The following is a 24,972-nucleotide window of genomic DNA, read 5'->3' as shown; positions in this document are numbered from 1 at the left end:
TAGAGCGCGCTATTTGCAAAATAAAGGTGGCCAACTTGTCTCGGGCGTCCCGCTATGAAGGGTTAATAGTTTTTTTTTCGTGGTCGCTTAACTGGGATTGCATTGCAATGTTCAAGTATTATCACTGGGGATTGCTCTCGCGTATTTGTGCAACGACGAGGGGTTGTGTCGTTTCCCAGACAGTCCTGCTGCTCCGCGAATAGGCGGTCGGAAGCTGGTCGCTTCAAATAGTCAGACGAACAATCCGGACCGGGGAGGAAAACATTACAACGGGATACGGAAGCAAGGATTTGCAGAACATTTAATACCAAAACGGGACACATGTTGAGCTAACGGCCCACCCCACCTCTCCACCCCTTGCTCCCAATGCGTTTGTTTACTTGCTTGGGTCGCTTCCCGTTACTAATTATTTTGTAGAGAAAGCCAACAAATTCCGTCTCCAGTCTCACAGGGCAGTCGTGTTGGGACGACCATGGATCTCAGTAAAATGGTAAGCGCTTCTGAAAGAAAACTCTATTCTGTATTGAACGCGAAACATCGGGATATACGGCGCAACAGATCTGCGTTAGCTGTGTTAGTGAGCGGGTGTGTGGTTGGCAAACTAATGTGGCTTCTGGGATTGTTTTGAATACAAGTCAGTTTGCTCTATGGTGAATGGTTTTGGAAGTTTCGTCATATATCAACCGAATTGCAAAGGGTCCGGTTCACCTCTATGTTTTTATTTTATTTACGAAGCTTTTATTGCAGGGCAATGCAAATGTGGCTTTCGTCAGTGCAAAGCACACACAGCTAGAATGTGACAGGAATGCCAATGAACGGTTTCACAACGTATGTAGCTGAAAAATAGTCCAAATTGACAAGACTGGAATTTGGAGAGTTTTCTTTGTCGACATAGGTGACCTAAGCTTGCGAGTGGGCCTGTGTTAAATTCGATGCTTGGGTCAGATGGACATAGGTTGATGATTACACATAACATTGTAGCCTAATAATGTATTTGTTACACCTTGTTATTTCATGTTGGTTAATAAAATATATATTAGTTTAATGGATAGATATTCTATAACAATATCCTACACATAAAAAATGCATGTGTTTTGTGTTATCTATAAATTTGTGATTTTCTTTTATTTATCTATGTGAGTATAGGCCAACAGGAAGGACAGGCACACATAGGTTAGCCTGGCCAACATGTAATGGAGCAGGTGCACATGAGCCAGAGCAACAAGACTGGCCTTTCATGGCCAACGTGGATGAGTGTGTATACTTTTAGCACGACTAGCAGGAGTGGGTGGGGGGAGGGCTGGTGATAAGAACATCTCCCGTAGTCTTCCTTCTGAATAATCCTTATCCTAGGAAGGTACCAAGAGACTTGTCTGGGGCTGACTGACAGAAACTACCAAGTAGGCCTACTGAAGGGCAGACACGGTCACAATCAATCTTGGGTTGGTTTACTTCTGATTCAGATAACTTTATTCATTACTGGAAATTGTTTCAGTCACTATTCTGCTGCTCAAGTTAGAAAGGAGTCAGTACAAATAGAAAATTAAATCCAATTGTTCAGTATTAACGGTTATACCGTATTTATATATTTTTTGGAAACATTATTGCCCTGATTAAGTTCTTTGTGTGAACAAATCTTGTTTGTGTTGCAGTACTTGTTGGTATTAGAAAAGTTCCTGACCGCAGAAGCCGATTTGACTGTTTATCAAACTGCAAGGAACCGTCTGCCTGCTTGCATTCCCAGGCGCTGTGCTTTGGTTATTTGGCATGCATGAAGGCACAGTGGTATGAAAACACAGTGCAGCAGACAGATGCAACGCTCTGATCCAGACTGATACACAAGCCTCTGAAGAAAGATTTAAAATAAAATATTTCCCAGGGGTAAAAACACGACTATCAGTATTCCCCTGCCCGTGAAATTTGTAAAACCCAGGAAATTGTGACCCACACTGTGCAGGTCTTTTTAAGTTCATACTTGATTATTTTACCACTCTGCTCTGATACTCTTTTCTGTGATCAGCCGGCCTAGTCATATTTCTGAGAAGGCTCACACACACACACACACACACACACACACACACACACACACACACACACACACACACACACACACACACACACACACACACACACACACACACACACACACGTGCACTGTCACCCACCTCCTTTCACCTTGCTGGGTTTCCAGCCGGTGTTTTGGTGAATGATGTGTGGCCTGAAGTGAGCAGTTCAGCCCCACCGACGCTCCTTTTGTGCCGTGTAGCTCAGGGCTTCCTTGTTCTCCGCTAGGCCTCACGGCTGTCAGCCGCTAGATCGAGCACCGGGGGGCGAGGTGGCGGCAGAAGGCGGCACTTGTCAGGGAAGACACTCGTAAAAGCCTGCAGGGCGTGAGTCCAAAACGTTTTATGATGCTCCAGCCTGGCCCTCATAGTAGATGCTGCACACACACACACACATACACACACACACACACACACACACACACACACACACACACACACACACACACACACACACACACACACACACACACACACACACACATTTACAATTACACAGACACACACATACTGTACTTGCACACGTGCACGCAGAGACACAGAGTGTAATGTGTGCGTACGTGCTTGCCTATGTATGCGTGTCTGAGCCACCTGCTGCCCTCCAACCCGGCACAGAGAAACAAAAGCCGACAGACTACACTAAGGTCCCTGACTGTGTGGCTGGAAGCGCCATGTTTATTGTTTTTTTAGTTGCTGTTAATGGTCTCAGCGGAGACAACTTGATCCCACAGGGTTCTGCTGCATCACCAGAAGCACATTGTTATCGACAGGGTAATAAGAAGCTCTATGTATGGAACCCATCTCCCGGTTACGGTCTGACGTCAACAAGATTCACTTTGACATCCGAGGACATTAGTAAATGTATTTTTATCTCTTTAGTTTTAGCACCGATGGTTGGGTGCTAAAGGACGGATGTTGGTTACCAAGGCAATGATGCATGGTGGATGCCCACCGAAGGCGATAGAAGAAGGCCAATCAACCTATCACATATCAACACATCAGTTTTAGTCGGGCTCAGTTTTCCACTGTGCGCACACAACGTTTATGATTGTCGAGATTAACAGGTTCTGTCTTTCTTTGGCCCTTTCCTCTGTAAATGTGTGCATTCAAGTATACAGGGAAAAATATTCTCTTTTTGTGCCTACAGACAGCCAGTATTTAGTTTTTAAGGAGGCTGTCGAGTGATGGCTCAATGAGAGCGGATGCCTACGTCAGATGTGCAAATGTCGCTTGTGGGTCGTCTACCGAACACTTTCCACAAACCTGACCTTTTGAATTGGCCGACGTCGGGCTTGGAAATAACCAGTGCGCTACAACCTGAGAAATGCCAGTATTTATTGGTTTTCCAAATCTATGTTTAAAATATACCTGGAGCAGATTGACAGTGCAGATTGACACTTGTACTGTCAATCTTCTCCATATATATATATATATATATATATATATATATATATATATAGATAGAGTGACCAAAGGGAGGGGTATGGCGGGGGTGGTGGTGCTCAAACTGGTACTTCTCTGGAGGCAGGAAATGGGCAGAACAGGGTGTGCCAGAACAGGAAGCATGACTGAGTGCCTTGAGCTTCCACCCCAATCCCTTCCCCACCCCCTACCATTCCCTAGTTCCTCCTTCTATACCTCCACCTCCAGGGCTTCATGCACACCCGTCGCACCCCTCCAGAACATACAGTCCCCCTCCCAGAGCCACTCTCAGGCAGGCACACATGTTTCCTGTTTTCATTCCTACGTATGTTTACTTGCGTAGCTGTTGGTGGGCAGTATAATGCAGCCACACAGGGCTGAGATGAAGCACCCAGGCCAATTTGATTTATGGGCTCCATCTACATGGAGGCCTTCACCTCTGCTCGCCTCCTTGCCGTCTCCCTCCATAGTCCAGATACACCGTGCTGTGTGCAATACCATAAGGAGTGGCAGCATTTAAATGACAGACGCAGTCGCGGCAATGCAATGTTCCTGGTAATTAACAAATAAAGCATCTCCGTTCTCCATCACGGTCAGACGCAAAATTGTGCAAATGAACAAAACAACAAAAAAAAAATTACAAAGCTGCAGCCCCAGGCTCAGCTTCCTTGTCATTGTCAGGACGGAGTCACTATGGTGGTGGTGTCGTATCCCGACAGCGCATCGGGCTCCTGCTCTAGAGCAACCGTCATCGAGGTCATTTAAGGATACCGGTTTTGTGTCCCTCCATGCTGAAACCAGGAGCAGAACGAAGCCCAAGAGGGGACCAAGGCTTTCCTAATTTATTCTGCTCGCGTTCTTGATCTGCTTCTCTCCACAAACCTGTATTGCTGAAACAATGGAACGACACAGGTCTTTCACGATTTGGTCACATGTCTTTACTTGGTATAAATTGGATTCTAATTCTAATTTTATTAGAAATCTAACATTTTGCGGATACTTATTATTATAGTTATTGTTGTTGTTGGTCATGGTGCTGTGCTACTTGCATTGTAGCCCTACCCTGACCCGTCATCTGGAATCACGTCACCCGTTCCCACGTATATCGGTCAGCAGGGCCACGCGAAAGACAAGGGGACGGTCGGGGGGGGAATCAAGCAGGGATGAGGGGGCGGCTGTTTTTAATGTAGCAGGCAGGATATGCTGCGGGGCCCTGGTGGTGGTGGTGGTGGACACAGTCGGGCCACCGTCAGCATATCAATGTCCTGCTTTCTAGTGGAAGAGCAAAGTGGGGGCGTACTGGGGCCAGCTCAGGCGAGCTCCCGGGCACTGTCTGTCAAAAGCCACTTTGAAAAGAGGAGGTCCGAGCCCGGAGAGATTACTGCACACGGCAAAGGTGCTGGTGTGTGAGTGTGTGAGGGGGGGTAAATATGAAGATGATTTTGATTGAATAACAAGATGGAACTTGCTTTTCCTTGGCTCAGTGCTGAATATCGGGTCCGATGTTCCGGGTAGGAGGCGGGAGCAGAGACGGATGCCATCATTTATCTTTGTGTGTTTGTGCGTGCGCCATGACACAAGTCTCTGTCCGAATTAACCCCATCCACTTGTTGGAGTCCCTTGGCGCAGAAGCCGTTTCCCTGAGTCTTCCTCCCCTGAGGCGGGCATCATGGAGTCTTGTCCGCGGGGCCCTGTGGAAGTGGGTCGGGGTGGGAACTAATGGGCCATTGACGGAGGCCAGTGAGCGGACCCAGCCCGTAGCCAAGAGTCCTGGGGCAGCTGGCACTCTCCTTCCCCGTCCCGGGCCCACAAAGCACAAAGTTGTACTGTGGGCTAATTGGGTGCCTGTGTGGGAACCGCCTCCCACTCGGGAGTCCATCAATCCTCCCGTTTGTGTTGGTCCGATATGTTTGATGAGAACCTGTTTTCTCACGTCACCTTAAACCCAAGTGGACAGACACATTAACATCACTGGAAATGAAAATCGTTGTCTAGTAAGGCGAGTTTGTAGTGGATGCTCTGAGTGTACGGACCGCTGCTTGGACCGACCGATAAGCCGTCATGTAAAATGTCTGTACCACGCCATGTCTGTACCAGTACCACGCAGTAATTTCATTATATTCTTTATTAGTTCATTCATTTGAACCATGTCGCTACTTGGCTCAGACCTCCTATTGGTCGTTTTGTTTCACCTCTTCATTCACCTCCTCATAAGCTAAAGTTGGCTGTGTAGTGTTTGGAGTGACAACGTGTATAAAAAGGGCAGGGGAACATTGGGGGCCCAGGGTTTTGTGCCCCTCGATGTAACTAGAACAGGTGTCCTGCTTGTTTTCCGGAATGTAGTCCACCTCATGCATGTTTAATGTCAGCAGTCATCATTTAAACATGTTCTGGTCATGCCTTCCTGTCAACGGGATTTAAATTGAAAACCACGATGCAGACAGAGACACGTTAAATAAAGGTTCACATGCCAGGTCTTCTTCTACTGTTTGTACTTTGTGCTTTGGAGGAAGCACAGCTGTGAGGGCTTGACAGAACTAGGTAGTTTCTAATGTGTGTTGTTCTCAGTATCCTCTAAACTGTTCCCACACCCATTCCCATTTTTGGGGTGTGTGCCTCGGGATGCTAGCCATGCTATGATGTACTCCACCTAAAGCCATGCCCCAAGGATTACATCATGCTTCGAGGAGCCTATAGCAGTGTAAGCATAACCTGATAACTCAATTCGATCCGCTTTGATGGGCTGACTGAAGTCCTACTGAGGCAGCACGGTGAACTGAAGCTGGTTATGTGAGGCTTCATGGACACATAGTGTTACATACACATAGTGGCAATCTCTCACTATGTTCGTTCCTTTATTTCCAATTTCCTTTCCCTGGGATTAATAAAGTGTTATCTTATTGTAGATCTGAAAACGTCACCTGCAAACGTCACCCCGTTATTAAACATGAAATGGTCTTCTATTGTGGGCCCGTCGCTATTAAAACCAAAGCCATTGACATGGGCCGTACGTGGGAGGACTGCATTCTTCCAGAGGCATGTGGAGCGGGTTAATATGTACGATTAAACCTTACCTCACTATCACAGCTTCTACCTCCATCCTCTTCATCACATTGTAGAGCCGGGCCAAATGAGGGCCTTTTTAGTTATAGAATAATCACTTGTCAGTCTATTTTAAATCATTTATATTACATTATCTAGTTATTGGGAGCAAATATTAACAAATGGAGAGACATTCATTCCTTGTTTTATTTCAAGAAAACTTTATTTCACTTTAACTTTTTGCAACCGTAGAAACTAAGCAAAATCAACTAAGCAAAAGAATTGAGGCTACGAATTGACACAAGCCAATATCCCGCCAACCGATATCTTGTCTGATATCAATTTACATGTGACCGAGCCCTACATCCAAATGTATATGATGTAATGCCAAACTCAAACTAGGCTTCACACTTTAAAGCTCATCTCTTCTTCTCCTTTCAACTGTAAAAAAAAACCACTGTGATTTAGGGCCTAGTCTCACATAGTTTGCAGGTTGCGTGGAGCCGTCTCAGGACGTTTGGGGGAAGTGGAATCGTATAAAAGAGACCTGCTGTCGTGGTCTTCTGACCTCAACCTGCACCAGTCATGTCATCTGGGTGATGTGCAGTCTTTTACCTTGTTGCCATTTGTAGTTTTCTAACCATTTCTCCCTTGGCAGTGGTTGGCTGCAGGGTAGTGCAGATCCTGATTTGGCTCTCAAGTTCATAGTGTTTTACTATTTCTAAAGCAATAGTAGAATACACAGTGCGCCACCATAGAATACACAGTGCGCTCCTATGAATTCTGTGGGGAGTTGCAGAAGAAAATGAGGTTGTTAATTTTAGGAGTAGACTTTACTTGGGTATCTTTTATGGCCCTCTTTGGTCTCCTTTTTATCACATTTGATGAGGCCCACTGAATAGGCATGGTTAAGGAGCTAAATGTGCACACACAAACAGAATGCTTAGGAGCCTCACATTATGCTTTATGTAGTACAGCCTCACAGGATACCATGGTTCAATTAGGAAATAACCTTGGTTTCCCCTAGACAATGAGCTGCACAGCATGTCATTTCATATCAGCAATGTTCTTTAGCTCTTCTGTGAAAGTGCATTGTTTGCCGATATGCAAGTATAGGTCCATATGTACAGTATGTGTGTGAGTGAATGTGCAATCTCTCGTGTGAGCGACATTCACTACAACCTGTTTTGCATTTGGTCAAACACCTCAGAGCCAAATCAGCGAGGAGCCCAGGCCTCTTCCAGACTGCTGTCTGGAATACCAAGTTTCCAGGTCCCTGCTGAATCTGGCTCACTCATCCCTGGTCCAAAGTGATCACTATAACTTCTCCTCCCATTAGAGAAGGGTTGATGACCTGGTTGGTTAGGAGGCTGAGACGTTGGTTGATGAACCGCATGCATTTATAATTTTTCCAAGTTTCGATGTTGGCTTAAGTTCATGTCACCAACTGTTAATTGCTATCAGGTTTTTAGAAGCCATCTGACCGCTCACTCTCTGCATCACATGACGGCGTGTGTGTGTCTTTGCTGCCAAGGGACCGATGAGCCTGGAGGTGGCAGGGTTACTTAGCAAGGGAATAGCATACATAGAACAATGCCCCTTTACACCATACAAAGTCTGCACCTACTACCTAATGCTGCCAGCAGACGCATTCAAACCCTTTTGTCGTTGGATTGAATGCGAAACAATGTGAACAAGATTCTCTTTATTTGCACTCACTTGTGCAAAGAAAGCACAATCACTTTATATAGGCTGGGCAGAGAGAACATAACTAACGTCTGACTGACATGTGTGAGGTTTCCTGGGAAATGCTTTAGTGTTAACAACGTTTTCCTAATTCTTTAGTTGCATTAATATGACTTTGTCTTTTCTATTACAGGCTGTCAGCATCAATAAAGCCATCAACACACAGGAGGTCGCCGTCAAAGAGAAGCATGCCAGGAATATCCTTTTTGTTGTGTGCTTGCTTGCATGTCTGTGTGATATTGTGCATGTGGTTTTATTATTGTGTGTGTGTGTGTGTGTGTGTGTGTGTGTGTGTGTTTTTATTATTGTGTGTGTCTGTGATGTACAGTGCTCATCTTGTACTGGCCAGGAAAGAGCGTGTGTGTGCAGTGTGTGTTAAAACTTAATTCCAGTGCGGTGAAGGAGGCGTCAATCGGCGCTCTGAGGCCGCAGGGTTTGAGATGGTGTGAGGGTAAAACAACAAACATTAGCTGCAGTGCGTGGCTACACCTTGGAGCTCATTTAGTCATACTGTATATGAGAGAGCCAGAGAGAGAGAGAGACTGTTTATATAAAATAAAGATTCAACCGTCACACATGCACGTACAAGATGTCCACACACACACATTATGACCTAACTAAATACCTCATCAAAGGGTTGTGATTGGTCATTATAAAACTCATCAAGTCCTGAAATGGAGAAGGGTTAGAGATGCAGTACAGTCCATCCAATCAGAGCGATGTTATAATCCTTGCTGTCCCCCCCCCCCCCCCCCCATGAGTGTTTCATGATCCTTGACTGCCCCCCCCCCCCCTTCTTCACCGTGCATCCTGGGAACGCACCATGAGAGGGGAGCCCACACCTTCTGGGCGGCGGTCAACCGCCTGCCGCTGTCCAGCAACGCCGTCCTCTGCTGGAAGTTCTGCCACGTCTTCCACAAGATCCTGCGCGACGGACACCCAAACGTACGTACAGGAAGAGTCTTCCTCATCCCCACAGGACTCCTCTGTGGGAACACAGGCTCTATGTTACATTCAGACGAGGATCTTATGTTGAAGCCAAGTGTGCAGATTTGTGGCCGCTCTTCCTGTTTTCATGAATCCCACTCTATTCTCTGAGTGGTCTTGTAACGTTCTCTCCATCCCCTGTAGGTGATCAAGGACTCCATGAGGAACAAGGCTGATTTGACAGACATGAGCAGGATGTGGGTAAGAACATCAAAATGTTGCTGAGCAATCACTGCTCAGCAATGCCATTTTTTTTAAGCATGCATCTAGTTACCTAAGGTATTTCCACTCTTTTTCTTAGAGGAGTGGCTACTTTTGTGGGCTTCTTGTAAGCTTATAATGTGACCAGGAGCACGTCCATGAATGGTAGTGAGGCTCGTCAGGGCTTAAGTCTCCACAGGTATCAGCACGCTTTCTTCATGGAGTTAAGCAAAGGGGCCGATCACAGTTATCACACCTCAAGAACCTAGGGGTTGCTTTCTGTCATTGTTATCAATGGGAACCAAGCTAGCTTTTGCTCGCTGTGTTTTGCGTTTAAGAACACCCGTTTTTCTGCCATTAATGCCTCATGTCTTTGGCCAAATACCCTGGACGCCCTGAGTTGAAGGAATTGAGAAGAAAAACAAAAGTAGGTTTAATAGGATGTATATGTAAAGGGTTCTTTGCAACAGTAAAAAGTTGCTCCGTTTTTCCCTAGGCTTCAGCAAAGGTTTTACATCCTGCCTCGGAATGTGATAGACTACTAGTGACTTATATCAAGCGAGTACACAGGGTAATGGTTCCAGATCCTCGCATTAAAGATCCCTAAGCATTCATTTTTAGGGTTAATAATTATTATTATTCTTTTTATTCTCACACAGTTAATTTCTGCAAAACCAATTTCAGCATCTTTCAAAAACGTTCTGTTTTGTATCATGTCGCTTTAAGGCCCCTCCTCCTGAAGATTTTTCTAGCTGAGCAAACGTAAAACGTGTATACATATGGCATATAACAGTCTAAAGCAAAGGGAAAAGTCGAAAAAGCATGATAATGAGTCCTTTAAGGACTCTAAAAACAAGACTTGCTGTGGATACTGTGGCTGAGTTAAAGCATAAGCACCATGTGAACTTAGTTTGATTATTCTTTTTATGTTTTTATATACCTGGAACTTAAAGGTAAAACGGGGGAAAAAACTTTTACTTCCTTTTTTGCTGATGAGAAAGAACCACACAGGAAGTAGAGTCCCTGTAACCGGTGGTTACGTCCTTATCCTTCCTGTTGGAATGCCACCAACACATCTGACACATCTGACTTAAGGGGAACTGAAGAGCCCCTGGCCCCATTGCTTCACCCTTCCACTTTGTATGCATTCTCAGAAGCTCAGGCCCAGGGCTGAGTTTGCACTCCTGGTATAAACTGTACCTGACCCTAACTTGACCAAGGCTGTTTGAACAGCTATTGACTCTGCGCTGCAATACATGTAGCGTATCGTTTACAATTGTTTTGACTCCTCGCACACTTCTTGCAAGTTGGCATCCGGTGGTGCTCAGCCAACGTATCAGAAAACACATTCCTCAGCATTCTGCGTTACTTATTCCCACAACCCCTTTGTACATCCTGCCCGGAGAACTCCCGAACCTCCGCAAAAGCAAATACAGATTTCCCCCCCTCCTGCTCATCCCCATTTTGATCATGTCTCACTTCTTATCTCTCTCTCCCGCTCTCTCTCTCTCCACCCTGTTTTTCTCACCCCCCCAGGGTCACCTCAGCGAAGGCTATGGGAAGCTGTGCAGCGTCTACCTCAAACTGCTCATCACCAAAATGGAGTTTCACATCAAAGTGAGTCAGCTGAACCCACGATGAGTCTGCCTCCCCCTGGCACTTTTTATCCCCCGCCCCACCCCTCCTTTCAGTGGCATCATGTGTCTTTGGGGCGGGGGGGGGGGGGGGGGGGGGGGGGTGGCTGATGGGGGGTGTTGCTTGTAGAGAACCTTTTCACTTTAACACTAATGGCCTCTTTTAGTTTGTGTAATGCAGCTTTTTTTATAAGACAGCTGAGGGCTTAGCTGTTGGTGTTGTCACAGGATTTTGTGGTTATTTGTTAATCTACCCATCATTTGCCGTCGATAGGCGGTGTGTGTTGCGGTGTGTGTTGCGTTGTGCCTTTTGTGTTGTCTGAGGCCACCCATTTGATTTAGTCATGATGTGTCAAAGAGGATTACAGTTTGATGTGCCGGACAGCCGAACCCTTTAGTCCACATGCCATTGTTTATTGAACTCATCACTTTGCCTGCTCCACAAACAGTGTGTGTTTAGTTTCCAGGCTACTGCCCTTTAGATGTCATCTTGACAACTACCGCAGCACAGAGAGACAAACACTGCAAACTAAAATGTGCACAACTACAAATGTGGCTTGACCAAAAAGCACATTTTAATAAACGGCCCTCATTTAAACATATAATTTTATGTTTTGTTTTTGTATTGCACCCGGTTGCACCTGTGTTCCCAAACCGATGTAATTACAGATTACTTTATTTGGTTGAGCAGAAAAAACCGAAACTGTTGTTTCTTCCAGAACCCCCGTTTCCCAGGCAACCTGCAGATGTCCAACAGACAACTCGATGAGGCGGGAGAGAATGACGTTAACAACTTGTGAGTTGGTTTTTTTCATTTTGTTTCTTGTTTTGATCTCAGTTATAGCCTGTGGCTGCAATGATGGCCAAGCTCCAACCCAACTCTTACCCAAGTCAAATTGTTCTTTGTTGTTATTGCCGCAGTCTAGTTAAATTGAATATCAAATGCTCTACTGTTCTAGGGCCTGCAATCATAACAGCGTGTTTACATGTGTACTGTAGTTTGATTACTCACAGAAATCAGTTTATGACCATAAGTTGATTTGCATTGACATGTACTTGGGATCATGGAAAAGCTCAGTTTACACCATGGTTTAATTTCATCCATTAAGGTGAGCAAAGTTCAGACCTCTGGCAGTGTTATTGTGTCTTGGAAAAGGGCCGTGCATGCTGCTTGTTTTGGATTTGGATTTGGTCAAGTTTCAGTATTTGTTCTTTGTCTGTGAAAGTGTCTTGCTCTTTCACAAACAAGTACAGCAAACCAGTGTCCTGTTCTTGCTGTATATGCCGTCTACATAGATGACCATTGCTATAGTCACCCATGTGTTTGCTTAAGCCTACTATAGATATATTGATATATATATATATGTCAGACAAAGACTGACCTGCATCTTTGTCTGAGTGAACTTGCTTTTAAACTGGGGTTTCCAGTCACGCGACCGTACGACGGATCCAGACCCAACCTTCCTATTCTTAGCCGCTTGTTCAGAAGCATTCTTAGCCTGGGAGCCGTCGAAGGGACTTTTTCAGTGTTTCGTCATTGTGATGGGGGAAGTGGGCGTAGGAAATGATCGGAAACATGATGTGATCCTTATTTTAGTTGTGGCTGTGTTACACCCTCTTCTCCTCGTAACGCTATGCCCTCCATCGTCTCCCCCAGCTTCCAGCTGACAGTGGAGATGTTTGACTACCTGGAGCTGGAGCTTAACCTCTTCCTTGGCGGTAAGTTATGCTCTGCTCGGCGCCTCCTTGTGAGCCCGCCCACCCACCCCCCACCCCCCCCTCTGTGCGCCCGCCCACCCACCCCCCACCCCCCCCTCTGTGCGCGAGGCCTATGTAGGGAATGACCTAATGAAAAGATGATTATAACGAAACACACACACACACACGCTGCATGTGCACACACACACACACACACACACACACACACACACACACACACACACACACACACACACACACACACACTGTCTTTCTAAAGACTCCCTAAAAAGATACACCCAAATAATCGGGGACTCAATGTCTCTCTCTCACACACACACCGCCTCACATGCAGACAGACAGATACAGACAGACACACACACAAGCTGTACTTTCACAGGGCACTCCCAAAAGAGATGTGATCACTCTTTCAGAGGAAAAGAGGAACACGTTCCGTGTATAAAAAGACACCCACACCCAAGAGCATGAGTAGAGATGTCTACACGAGCGTCCTCTTAGTACACTGTGGTATGCTAAGAGGTGGTATTCAGGTCACCAGGATACGACTGGGCACATATGGTAGTTATTTCCATTTTTATTGGTGACACCAGGTCCTCAAGATAATCGCCATGAACAAACTCAAAACAAACTGAGTTTATACACAAAACAGCCTGGAAATGGGATCACACGCTGGAAACAAATATTAATTTATTATATTGTTTTAGTGAAATTAAATAAAGCTCAACTTGTTTGTTAAGTTGCATGAATACATTTCTAACCACTGGAGGATTGACAGTATTCTCTAACTTCCACCCATGACGCAGGACATAACAAAAAAAACAGTCAGATAAATTGCAGCACATTGATGTGTTAGTAGGACAGTAAATCATATGTATTGGCATAATATTAGGGTAGTCTTAACTGAAGCTAGTGGCAGTAAGTCTCACAAAAGGCTGAAGACCTGCTTCTTCTTTCCTCGCTTCTTCGTGTGTGTGTGTGTGTGTGTGTGTGTGTGCTAGGAAACCACACCTCACTGTGTGTGTAGAAAGCCTGGTACTGTGATGGAGAGAGAGGGCAAATAAGTGGTGTAATGATTAAAGAGTTGGTGATGGGGGGGGGGGGGGGGGGGTAGGGGCGGAGGAGGCAGACAACCCTGTTAATGTTCAGGGTGCTGACGCCCTCTGGGTTTGGCTTCACACTCTGCCTTGGCTTTTTCTGGTCAATGAGGGCCACTGTGCCCTTCTAAACTGTACATGTATCCTTTGCCCTCATGCATATGTGCGTGTGTGTGTGTGTGTGTTTGTGTGTGTGTGTGTGTAGTGTTCAGCTCCTTGGACATGTCCCGGTCCGTGTCAGTGACAGCGGCGGGCCAGTGCCGGCTGGCTCCTCTGATCCAGGTCATCCTGGACTGCAGCCACCTGTACGACTACACCGTCAAGCTGCTCTTCAAACTGCACTCCTGTAAGCGGCGCTCTCCCTGCTGGACAAACCCTAGTACTGCCTGTGGGGCAAGAAGCCTGGCAGGAAGAATCTTATGTTGCATGTCGAAAAGCGCCAGTGTATTCGGCGCACACGCGTGTGTGATTGGAAACATCCGCTCATTTCTTTTTCAGTCGATTTGTTGAATCACAGCTCTCTCTCTCTCCCCAGCCTCTTCAGCTCCCCAGGAGCTCTTTAGTTCCCCGTTTAATGAGAGTCATGCAGGCATGCCGCACGTGTCCTAAGGAGACGCTTGACTGCTTGTCGACATGCACACTGACACACATCCTGAGGTTTTAGATATTTTAGGCACACACTAGATATGCAACCCAAGTTCTCAAAAGGAATCTGTGGTTCTTACAACTAATGTGTGTGTGTGTGTGTGTGTGTGTGTGTGTGTGTGTGTGTGTGTGTGTGTGTGTGTGTGTGTGTGTGTGTGTGTGTGTGTGTGTGTGTGTGTGTGTGTGTGTGTGTGTGTGTGTAGGCCTGCCGGCAGACACACTCCAGGGCCACAGAGACCGTTTCCAGGAGCAGTTCAAGAAGTGAGTTACCCCAGCAGACACACACTGACGGGGGCGTCCATCGCCCTCTCCGCCCGACTCAAACTCTGTCACCCTGCTATAATGAATTCTCCTGTCCACGGCCCAGCAGATTTAATACCTTCACCTTACTCTTTTTTTTCTTCCGTATTTCCCCTAAATTAGCGCTCAGATATTGTGTATCAATTGAATTTTTTTATTGATAATATAACATTTTATTAATAAACAAGTAATACATTCAAAGGGAAAAAAAGACTCATCAAATCTTATAATTGCTTTATGAAAATGTGGTATTAATACAAAACAATACGAAAATACGAATAGAATAGAATACGAAATCAAAACATTTCAATAATAAATGTATAATACATTTATCAAGTGAGGTATGGTACATATTGATATTGTTATTATTATCCTCTCTAGGTTAAAGAGTCTGTTCTACCGCTCCAGTAACCTGCAGTACTTCAAGAAGCTCATCCAGATCCCACAGCTACCGGAGGTGAGATAACATCTGTCACATTGTTCTCTGTCTTCACCCCCTCCGTCCAGCTGTTGGAGAGGCTTAACCCCTGGGAGAGGTCCCCGGGGGGCTGTTGACCTTTAGTTGACCTTTTCATTCTTCATTTCTACAGACTATTTCTGTACATAATTATTTTTCATTCATCTTTTTTTATCAGTCATTATGAAAATGTAGAAAATGTTGTTCATGATATGTATTGGTGTTTGATTGATCAAAGTTTTTCAAACTTCTCCCTCCAAACCAGCATAATACATTAAAGTATTTATCTCATCATGTAATTACATGTAATACAATAACAAGATATTTGTAAAGCCTGAGTATTTCTCACTGCTATTGTTACTAAAGGTTACCTTACTAAAGGTTAGCGGGTCTGCTTCCTGTCTCTCTCCCCGCCAGAACCCTCCCAACTTCCTGCGTGCGTCAGCGCTCTCGGAGCACATCAGCCCGGTGGTGGTGATCCCAGCCGAGTCCTCCTCCCCAGAGTCCGAACACGTGGTGGAGACGGAGGACCTGGTGGACACGGAAGTGCCCTCACAGCCGGTCAGCACCGCAACACCTCACTACACTGCCACTACTACTCGCTACTACTGCTCATCTCCTCAGGGGTTAAAGGGGCCCTAGGTCAAATTTGACATTTAGCGAGAGAGTCTGAAGAAAAGAACAGGAAAGATCACGCACCTGTGATTTACAGGAAACACGTATTCTCCACGTCATGAGGTGGGTGAGTTGGAAAGTCAGCCCAGGAAGGCGGCGGTCACGCTACCTACAACCTCTCACATTCAGAGTAGATACGGCCCAAGACGGGGCCGTAAGATATTTGGAGGAAACAAACAGTGTGTTATGAATTCAAACCGGTGAGCAGAGAAAGATGACCTTAACTCATGTTTGCACAATGGAGCAGGCGGAGCCATCGGTTCCTCTAGGTGCGGCAGGGGGTTGGCCACACCACCTGATCATGTGGTCACTGCACTGAAAAGCCGACCGCATTTTTGACTGCGTACAGTTCATTGCTGCGTCCAGGGGTAACACAAAGTTGAACCCTCATGCATGGCATTTTAGTTTGGGGTTCTTCGTTTTTTCCATTGAGTCGGTTGTTGTTCACTAATGAACTTCTGTAGGACTCAAGCCAACTGACCTTGTGACGTCACACTGCGCGAGGGAAAAGATGGCGCTACACTTGTTTGAAAAACGTAGCTTTGAATACTTATTATCTTTAATCCAGTTTCTATGACAGTATTTAACCTTCTAGGAGCTATAGAGTGCGAAATGATCTTATAAATGATGCAAACTACATCTAGTGTTTCATTTCCACTTTAAACTATGTAGTCAGATAAATAAGCGAGTGAGTAGTAGAAGCCAACATCAAATGAAGTAGTGGTATTGATGTGCGGTAGATATGTGGACACAAAGATAAAACGTTGATCCACTGCAGCCTTATAAGCCCTTCTTGTAGTGCAGCTGAGGTTTGCTTAGAGGAATAGCATTGGAGTTCACTTCATACCCTCTGGTGGTCAGGAATCATTCAGTGCACATTTTAATTCAACGTAAATTCAAGTTGAAACCCTTTTATTCCACTTGTTGGTTCATGTACTTATTTGTAGATGTCCTGAACGCCTTAATATATTTTTGTTATTGGTAGGCTGCCGTGGAAACCAAGTTTGATGACCTGTTTGGCACCTCGGCCGCTACAGACCCCTTCAACTTCAACAGCCAGAACGGCCTGCGCAAGGACGAGAAGTAAGGCTGGTCGACAAGTGATGTGATGGGATTAGTGTGCCGGGGGTCACAATATACTCTCCATTCTGTTTCATTCTTTTAATGGTGTGTGTGTGTGTGTGTGTGTGTGTGTGTGTGTGTGCGTGTGCTTGTCAGAGACCGTCTGATTGATCAGCTGACCAGGGAGATCCAAGCCCTTAAGGATGAGCTGGAGTCTTTTAGACTGGAGGTAAAGGTTATAAAAAAACTAAAAACGTCCTTTCTCCAAATATTTATTTTGGTTTCGTCAGTCAACTCACAACCCTCTCCCTTTCCCCCGTCATCCCTCACTTCTTCCCTCCCTCCGTCCCTCCGTCCGTCCAGAGTGGCCGTCTGTGCCAGGCGCTGCGGGGGCGTGTCAATGAGCTGGAGGCGGAGCTGGCGGAGCAGAGTCACCTGAGGATGCAGGCGTCGGGGGAGAGTGAGTTCCTGCGGGCGGAGCTGGACGACTTGCGGCGTGTCAAGGAGGACACGGAGAAGGAGCAACGCAGCCTCACCGAGATCGAGAGTAAGGCCCCTTCACACGGAACGCCGTTGTTCCTTCAGGGAGGATTTTACCCACGTCAATAAAAAGGTTCAATAAATAGTGGCACTGAATGGGACTGTACACATACGATGCAGATACCGTTTTTGCTGTTTTTTTAACAGCTCTAGCCTGCTAATAAATGTGTTTAACCAATCACAATCGGGTATCTTTTTCATATCACCATGGTCACTAACCCTAACCCTGTACATGCAGGAAACCTATTTATGTTTCTTGCACACACCTTTTTTTGCATCTATAGTGGTAAACTACATTCATAGACCTATAATTATCGTCATCTGTTATATGAAGTCAATACAATTCAATGTTTGCTTGCGCTGCGGCACATGAATATGTTGCTTCTGATAATGTACTTTATGCAGTTGTATCTCTTTTAGATATCCAACATGGAAACAACCTCAAAAAATCGAGACACACCCATTTATCATAATCCCCCTCGTTCGCGGATTGTGCCACTCTATTTTACACTTGGATTAAAGAGTGAAACTCCATTAGAAATGAATCCTCTACATAGGATACTTTGGTGAAAGGATGGAGCATAAGCTTGCCTACACTAGGCTACGTGAGGTGCAACATTACCTTGCATCCATCTGTCTTTATCACTGGTGCCTTCTACTTCTACAAAAACATATACATTTGCTTTGTAACGGATTACTCTAACTGATTTTACTTGGTTATTTCACGCTTTTTCACGATGTTAATTCGTTACGTGCCTAATTAAAAGTATCTTCAGGAGGAGACTTGACTCCCTTGATGTTATTTACAGGGTTCCCCCTGGCCAGGGGATTTCGGGATTCAGGGAATTCAGGGAATTTGCAAGCCCCTATCCAAGCCAGCCAGTTCTGCATGTCTGGATGTCTGCATGTCCCGTTTACTGGATGGCTGTGGAAATATGATATGCTGTATATTATTCACCAGAAAATGATCCGTGTCGTTAAATTAAGGGGTTTAGTTTGAGTTAAGGGGGTCTTTCAAGAGGTCATAAGAATGTTATATTTTTAGTCAGGGAAAATAAGTGCATTTTACATTGACAGTACACATGGGGGGAAAGGTTACTAACCCTAACTCCCAAGTCGAAAGGTTCAGGGTTCGATCCCCACCATCCTTTGGCCCTTTCCCAATTTTCTCCCATCCCCTAGATTTGAGCCCTAACCCTATATTTTGTGCGTTCCCGCAAAGGGGTAGGGTGTCACAATACTTATGGGAGCGAGGGAGAGTGCTGTTTTTCCCTTAAAATCAACCCTTGAATGCTAGCCAGCTCGGTAGCTGACTTGCAGCTAAGGGCACTCAAAGCAAGTATTCTTGTTAAGGGAATTGTCGTGGCAATTTCCTTTAACAGATATTGCATCTAGGACAGATGAGATTTCTAAATGCAAAAAAGCACACAATACTTGTAGACAATTAACCTAGGTTTAATGCATGCATTACATTAGACTCGTCTCTAGCAGAGTGAGTCGTCATACAGTTGACAAAGTTATTTATACCGTTTCAGATCCTCCCCACATTGTAGATGTCAATAATCAAATCAAGTAATATTTACCCAAGACACAGGCCTGTGTTCTCATCGAGCAGAAGAGTGCCTAATACCCATAGAGAAGGGTTTACATTTATATTATTATTAATCCTCTGTTTTACCAGGGTATTCACATTGAGACAGTAGTCTCTTTTAGAAATGAGCCCTGGCCAAGAAAGACAGCACCTAGCTAAAAGACACATAAAAACAGAGAAACAGATTTAGATGCCACAGAGGAAGGTGGGACAGCTGACCAGAGCACAAGGGTAAACATTTTGATTGACTCTGAGGAGGAAGGTAAGACAGCTGACCAGAGCACATGGGTTAACATTTTGACGATATCGCTCACTGGTGAGGTGGCTGAACCAAGCACAAAGGTCAATATGTAGACGACAATGGGGAAAAGCAGGATGGCAAGACAATACACAGAATGGAAAATAAAGCCTACATGACTAAAAGGTAGCAACATATGACTTTTTCCATCACAGGAGAGAAATGGAACTGGGCCTTAGTCTACCTGTTGGCTTCCTTAAATAACGGTGCTTATATGCCAAAGCCCCTACTTGCTCATTAATGATTTTAATTTATCTGTGTTCACTCGTAAGTTACTACAACCTTTCCACCCGTGTCGTCAGCTGTTACCGCTTTGTCTTACTGACCCGTTTGTGTCTCTCTCTTCCCCAGAGAAAGCCCAGGCTAATGAGCAGCGCTACACCAAGCTAAAGGAGAAATACACAGGCCTCGTCCAGAGCCATGCAGACCTGCTCCGAAAGGTGTGTGTCGTTTTCACCTTTGCAATAATAATCCATGTCCGCATAAATGTACTCTCCTCCCTTTCTGAATTTTTTTGTATCTGTGAAACTGTTTCAAACCCTGCAGCTGCCCTGATTCTCTTGGTTTGTGTGTGTGTGTTTAAGTATAACCATCCCTGTTCTCACGTGTGTGTGTGTGTGTGTGTGTGTGTGTGTGTGTGTGTGTGTGTGTGTGTGTGTGTGTGTGTGTGTGTGTGTGTGTGTGTGTGTGTGTGTGTAGAACGCGGAGGTGACCCGGCAGATGACGGTGGCACGGGCGGCGCAGGATGAGGTAGAGGAGGTGAAAAAGGAGATGCAGGAGAAGGTGAAGGCTGCCCAGGAGGCTTCAAACACTCAGGTAGAGAGAGAGACAGTGATGGAGGGAGAGTGAGTGAGTGTGGGACCGGGTGTCACAGCTGCCTCCCAACGGGACACTTACTGCTCTAAAAATGGGAACGCTTAATGGCCTGCAGATGACAAGCCTCCATTTACTCTGATCCTCTTTTTTTTATCCTCCTTTTTATTCAATATTGAGCACACTGAAATTTTACTTAATTTGGCACCGCTGTCAATGTGAGGAAACGCACATCATAAGGATTGTTTCCAGTCTATTTGGGAGACATTGGTGACAATAAATAATTGAAGCACTCGGTTCATTGTCACTTTCCATGCAAAATGAATGGCAGACATGAGCTGCCATGTTGGGTGACCGCACTAGTGTTTAGCTACCGTATAAGATGACCCGGCGCCTCTCGTAGAGCAGGTTTGGTATTACAAAGTGGCCATTAACTCCATTCTTAACCCACAACCCAACACATTGTGGCTAGTGTGACAGGGGGTGGTTGATAGTGGAGTGGCTCGGCTTTCCCAGCAATAAAGTTTACGTTCTACCCCCATATCTATCGGTAAGCATCCTTGCCAAAGACGCCTTAATTCGTAACCGGCTCTTTAACTCCTGAGGTAATGACTGTAAAGGCTGTTTGGATAAAAAATAAAGCCTAACTGGTTCTAAAAACAGTAAACGATGAAGCCCAATCTAAAGGGACGGTGTCCTCTGTCGCCCTCCCCAGGAGCAGCAGCAGCTGGAGCGGCTGCAGGAGCTCCAGAGAGAGCTGGTCTCCAGCAGGGTGGAGCTTGATGCCCTGAAGACCACCATGACGTCCTCGCAGCAGGTGAGCCCTCCCGTCCTCTCCCCTGCTTCGCCGTCCCCTCGGCCTTCTCAGATACCATCATGCCGCAGAAGAATTTGACACTTTACACATCGTCAAGTCAAATGCAATTTATTTTAAAATGCAATTTTCAATATTGCACTGACACATCCTTTTTGCATTTTGACAAAACAACACACTAGAACAATATGCAACGTTGTAGTAGTTTAATTTAAGCTATCCCTCTCTCTCTCTTCCTCTCTTTCTGCATCGGTCCTCATATGACAAGCCTTAACTGAACAGGGGATTAAAAGCATTAATATCTTATGCAAGCGCATGAAAACCCATAAACCTCTAAAACCACCACAGGCCCGATGTTTTCCCCAAACAAATATCTGGGCCATTGCTACAAACTACTTTTTGTCTCGATTAAAATTTCATGAAGACGCCATCTCCAGCGGCAATCTATTGTCCAACCTAGCTACTAAATGATGCTTTCTGGACCCTGAGAAGTGGAACTCCCAGCATGCTTTGCTCATCCGTCAAGTGCAGCCGTTCAGGCTGCACTTGAAAATAAGAATTTTGTTCTTAATTTGCTTGCCTGGTTAAATAAAGGTTAATAATCATCCGCTCCCCCTTCCTCTACACGCGGGGACAGAAACGGCTCTGACTTTGAACTGCATGCATGAATCGAGCTGAAAAACCAAATGCCCATTTTTCGAGGGGTTTCCAATCAAACAATAGCAGCCAGAGAGACTACGTCAGTGGGCGGATGGGAACCGTGGCTCTTTTCACACAATAGCCATTTGAAAATGGCACATGTGTAGGTGTGTAGTGTGGCTCGACAGTCCTCAAACCCTGCATGAATCAGACCGCTGGTATGAGATGTGGCATTGACAGGAAAATTAACATCCCTCCCTCCCTCCCTCCCTCCCTCCCTCCCAGTCCTATCAATCAGCCTCCACTTGTCAACCCCCCCATCCCCCCCCCGGCTTCCCTCTCTGCTCTATCTCTTTGATCTGCTTCCTGCCTGCCACCTGGCTCCAGCTGCTGTCCTGAATCTGTCTGCTAACAAGCTCTCCATGACAGACCTGGGGGCACGTTGCTTCTTCCACCTCACCTGCTTTTTATTTTATTTGGGGGATTAACTGTCACAAGGTCTCGGTTACAAAAAAGAGAGTATTTTCGTATATACTCAAAGATAATTCCAAAGATAATTTGTGGGAGAGATGAACTTTCCAAACTTTCCATATTTCCCATATGGAAAGAAATGGTATCACTAATATTCTGACAGTTTTTATTTTGAGTCTTTATGCGAGATGCCTTTGGGGACAAACAAAATGCCACAGAAGCCTTCCCCTCTGATGCCTGACTCTCCCGCCCCTTCCTGTTCCCCTCCAGTCGAGTGAAGCCCTGAGTGTGCAGCTGTCCACCCTGGAGACGGAGAAGACGCAGCTAGCCCAGTCCCTCACTACTAAGGAGGCGGAGCTCACTACCTTGGGCCAGGAGCTACAGCAAGCACAGAGCTCATTGGCCAGCGAGAGGGAGAGCGGGGTGAAGACGGCAGAATCCCTCCAGAACCAACTGAACGAGAAGGTTGGTTTAGCTTTGAACATGTAATCCGCTGGTTTAACTGACACATGAATGATATAGTGTTTCATATGAAAGTGTTACTAGAGGGTTATGAGTCGAGGGCTGTCATATAACACGTTACAGAAAACAGAAATGAAACACACTTTTACAAACAAAATGTTATTCAATTCAATTTTATTTGTATAGCCCTTAATGACCATTACAGTCTCAAAGGGCTTAACAGGCCAAATAGTTGACTAATGCCGCTTTTCCACCGACAGTATCAGCTCGACTCGAGTCAACTCGCCTTGACTCGACTCGGTTTGGTCGCGTTTCCATCTAAAAAAGTACCTCTTCAATGTGGGCGGGTCGTAGAAAAGAACCTCTCCAACATGGGCGGGTCCTCATTAGGTTTTAATCACGGGAGACGCGATTCCCGGGAAATCTGAATCTGATCAAGACTATTTCCTGATTCCCGGGAAAGGTTATGATGGGAAATAAAATAAAATAAAAAGCGCAATGACTGCGCGTCTATTGTTGTCATACGGTAACGTTGATGGAGGCGAAACTCGAGCCGTGGGAAAGGAACGACACTAAAACGAAACAGCGAAACGCTGATCCTCCGGAGCCGGTCCGTGGACTCCAGCCACGCCGGACACACACAACCACACGCAGCCTAACTCTAGCCCCGGGAAAGGAGCGACACACATGGCGAAACGCTGATCAGTGTCCCCCTCGGGAGCGGGTTTGTGGACTCCAACCACGCCGGACGCAACTTAACTTTGAGTGATTATTCCCATTTACAGCCGCTGGCCAATCAGTTACCAGCAGCCTGTTTACGTCACACAAAAGTAGCTACTCCGCTCGCTTGGAACCTCGACGGAGGTAGTACTAAAAAAAAGTACCCGGTACTAGGTACTGGGTACTTTTTTTGCCAATGGAAACGCAAAAAAAGCGTGGAGAGTCGAGTCGAGCTGGTACTGGCGGTGGAAAAGCGGCAATAGTTGTATCGCAAAGTTGGCAAACCCAACTTTGTCTTCAAATTTCAGGTTAAACTGTGGCTTCACTTTCACTTGAAGGACAGGTCTTAGTGAAAATCCTCAAATGAACTCTCCTTATGTCTGTGAATGTGGTCATTGTTTGGTCACATTGTAGGTAATATGAAACTTGCTATAAAGTTTGATGTAAATAAACCGTGTGTGTGTGTGTGTGTGTGTGTGTGTGTGTGTGTGTGTGTGTGTGTGTGTGTGTGTGTGTGTGTGTGTGTGTGTGTGTGTGTGTGTGTGTGTGTGTGTGTGTGTGTGTGTGTGTGCCTGTGTGCCCCAGGAGAGCCGAGAGCAGGCCCTGGAGAGTGAGCTGGGCGCGTCCCGCTGGGCCAGTGTCCATGGGGCGGTGCTGGAGGCAGAGAAGATCATCCAGGACTCCCTGCTCCAGATCCATCACCCGGCCCACCTCAGCTGTACCAGCTCTGCAGGTAGGAGAGACAAAGCTTCCCCAACATCCATGTAGCATCCTTAGTGGGAGTGGGAGTGAGAAAGAGACTTGGACCTTAGGAGTTGCTGGATCCAACACCTGCTGCCTGAACAACTCATGAAGTCACTAAGAACAGTTAATGTCAGCATTTAATGTCCCTTGCCGCGATCCAAAGAGGAAGCAAAAATAAAAGTACCTTTTTATGAATCGAGAAAGGCACACAGAGGAACATTTAAAAATGGAAAAAAAAATAAAAAATTCCCTCTGCTGTACTTGATTATACAATGGTGTGTGTGTGTCTATATTGAGTTTACAAACAGCTGATTAAGCCTTACTCTGCTCTCTCTATGGCTCTGCTCTCTCTCGCTATGTTGCTCTTTCTCGTATGTTCCCTCATGTGCTCGTTCTTAACCCCCCCCCCCGCCCCTCTCCCTTTAGACTACCTGGTATCGAGATGTCAAGTCTCTCTGGACTGCATCGACAGACTGAACTCCGCCAGAGAGTCCTTCCTGGCAGACAGCACAGGTAAGAGATTCCTCCCCTCCTACTCCAGACGGCAGCGTGTGTTGGAGCCCCACCTGGTAGATCGTTTGAGCTAGCCTAGTTTAGCTCATCAGCATCTACAGTGAGAACAGTTTATTTGTTTAAAACATGCACGACTGTGGATATTGGTGTTTTGACCCCGGAACCTTTCGGCTGGGAGTCAAACCAGCTGACCCCCGCACTATCCTGACCCCCATTCATAACAAAACATTCATCGTCCATCCTTTCATGGTGTTAGCCGTTGGTCCGTCTGGAACTCGGGTCTCCGCAGAATGCAAGCAGTGGTTCCTCGTCGCGGTCCT

The 24,972-nt window shown here is 45.9% G+C and overlaps 1 protein-coding gene across 2 annotated transcripts in view; it reads left to right on the top strand.

Moving 5' to 3' along the window:
- hip1 (huntingtin interacting protein 1) overlaps positions 1-24,972 on the top strand; it is a 40,163-nt gene that overhangs the window by 5,208 nt on the left and 9,983 nt on the right. Inside the window, exons 1-20 of one of the 2 annotated variants that reach the window (XM_084466935.1) lie at positions 18-490; positions 8,407-8,470; positions 9,076-9,218; positions 9,405-9,461; positions 10,998-11,078; positions 11,815-11,891; positions 12,753-12,814; positions 14,114-14,254; positions 14,757-14,814; positions 15,235-15,310; positions 15,728-15,871; positions 16,971-17,068; positions 17,204-17,276; positions 17,411-17,594; positions 19,828-19,916; positions 20,176-20,292; positions 21,005-21,106; positions 22,484-22,678; positions 23,981-24,128; positions 24,566-24,652. In XM_084466935.1, coding sequence (XP_084323061.1) covers positions 473-490; positions 8,407-8,470; positions 9,076-9,218; positions 9,405-9,461; positions 10,998-11,078; positions 11,815-11,891; positions 12,753-12,814; positions 14,114-14,254; positions 14,757-14,814; positions 15,235-15,310; positions 15,728-15,871; positions 16,971-17,068; positions 17,204-17,276; positions 17,411-17,594; positions 19,828-19,916; positions 20,176-20,292; positions 21,005-21,106; positions 22,484-22,678; positions 23,981-24,128; positions 24,566-24,652 — 2,014 coding nt within the window. In that variant the 5' untranslated portion in view covers positions 18-472. Of the gene's footprint in view, positions 1-17; positions 491-8,406; positions 8,471-9,075; positions 9,219-9,404; positions 9,462-10,997; positions 11,079-11,814; positions 11,892-12,752; positions 12,815-14,113; positions 14,255-14,756; positions 14,815-15,234; positions 15,311-15,727; positions 15,872-16,970; positions 17,069-17,203; positions 17,277-17,410; positions 17,595-19,827; positions 19,917-20,175; positions 20,293-21,004; positions 21,107-22,483; positions 22,679-23,980; positions 24,129-24,565; positions 24,653-24,972 lie in introns of those variants that run through there. The other variant, XM_084466934.1, reaches the window with a different exon arrangement.

The sequence above is a fragment of the Micromesistius poutassou genome (assembly GCF_964030765.1).
Source record: "Micromesistius poutassou genome assembly, chromosome: 4".
NCBI classification, from domain to species: domain Eukaryota; kingdom Metazoa; phylum Chordata; class Actinopteri; order Gadiformes; family Gadidae; genus Micromesistius; species Micromesistius poutassou.
Note: the sequence above shows the minus strand (reverse complement) of the source record. Positions and strands in the feature narration are given on the sequence as shown.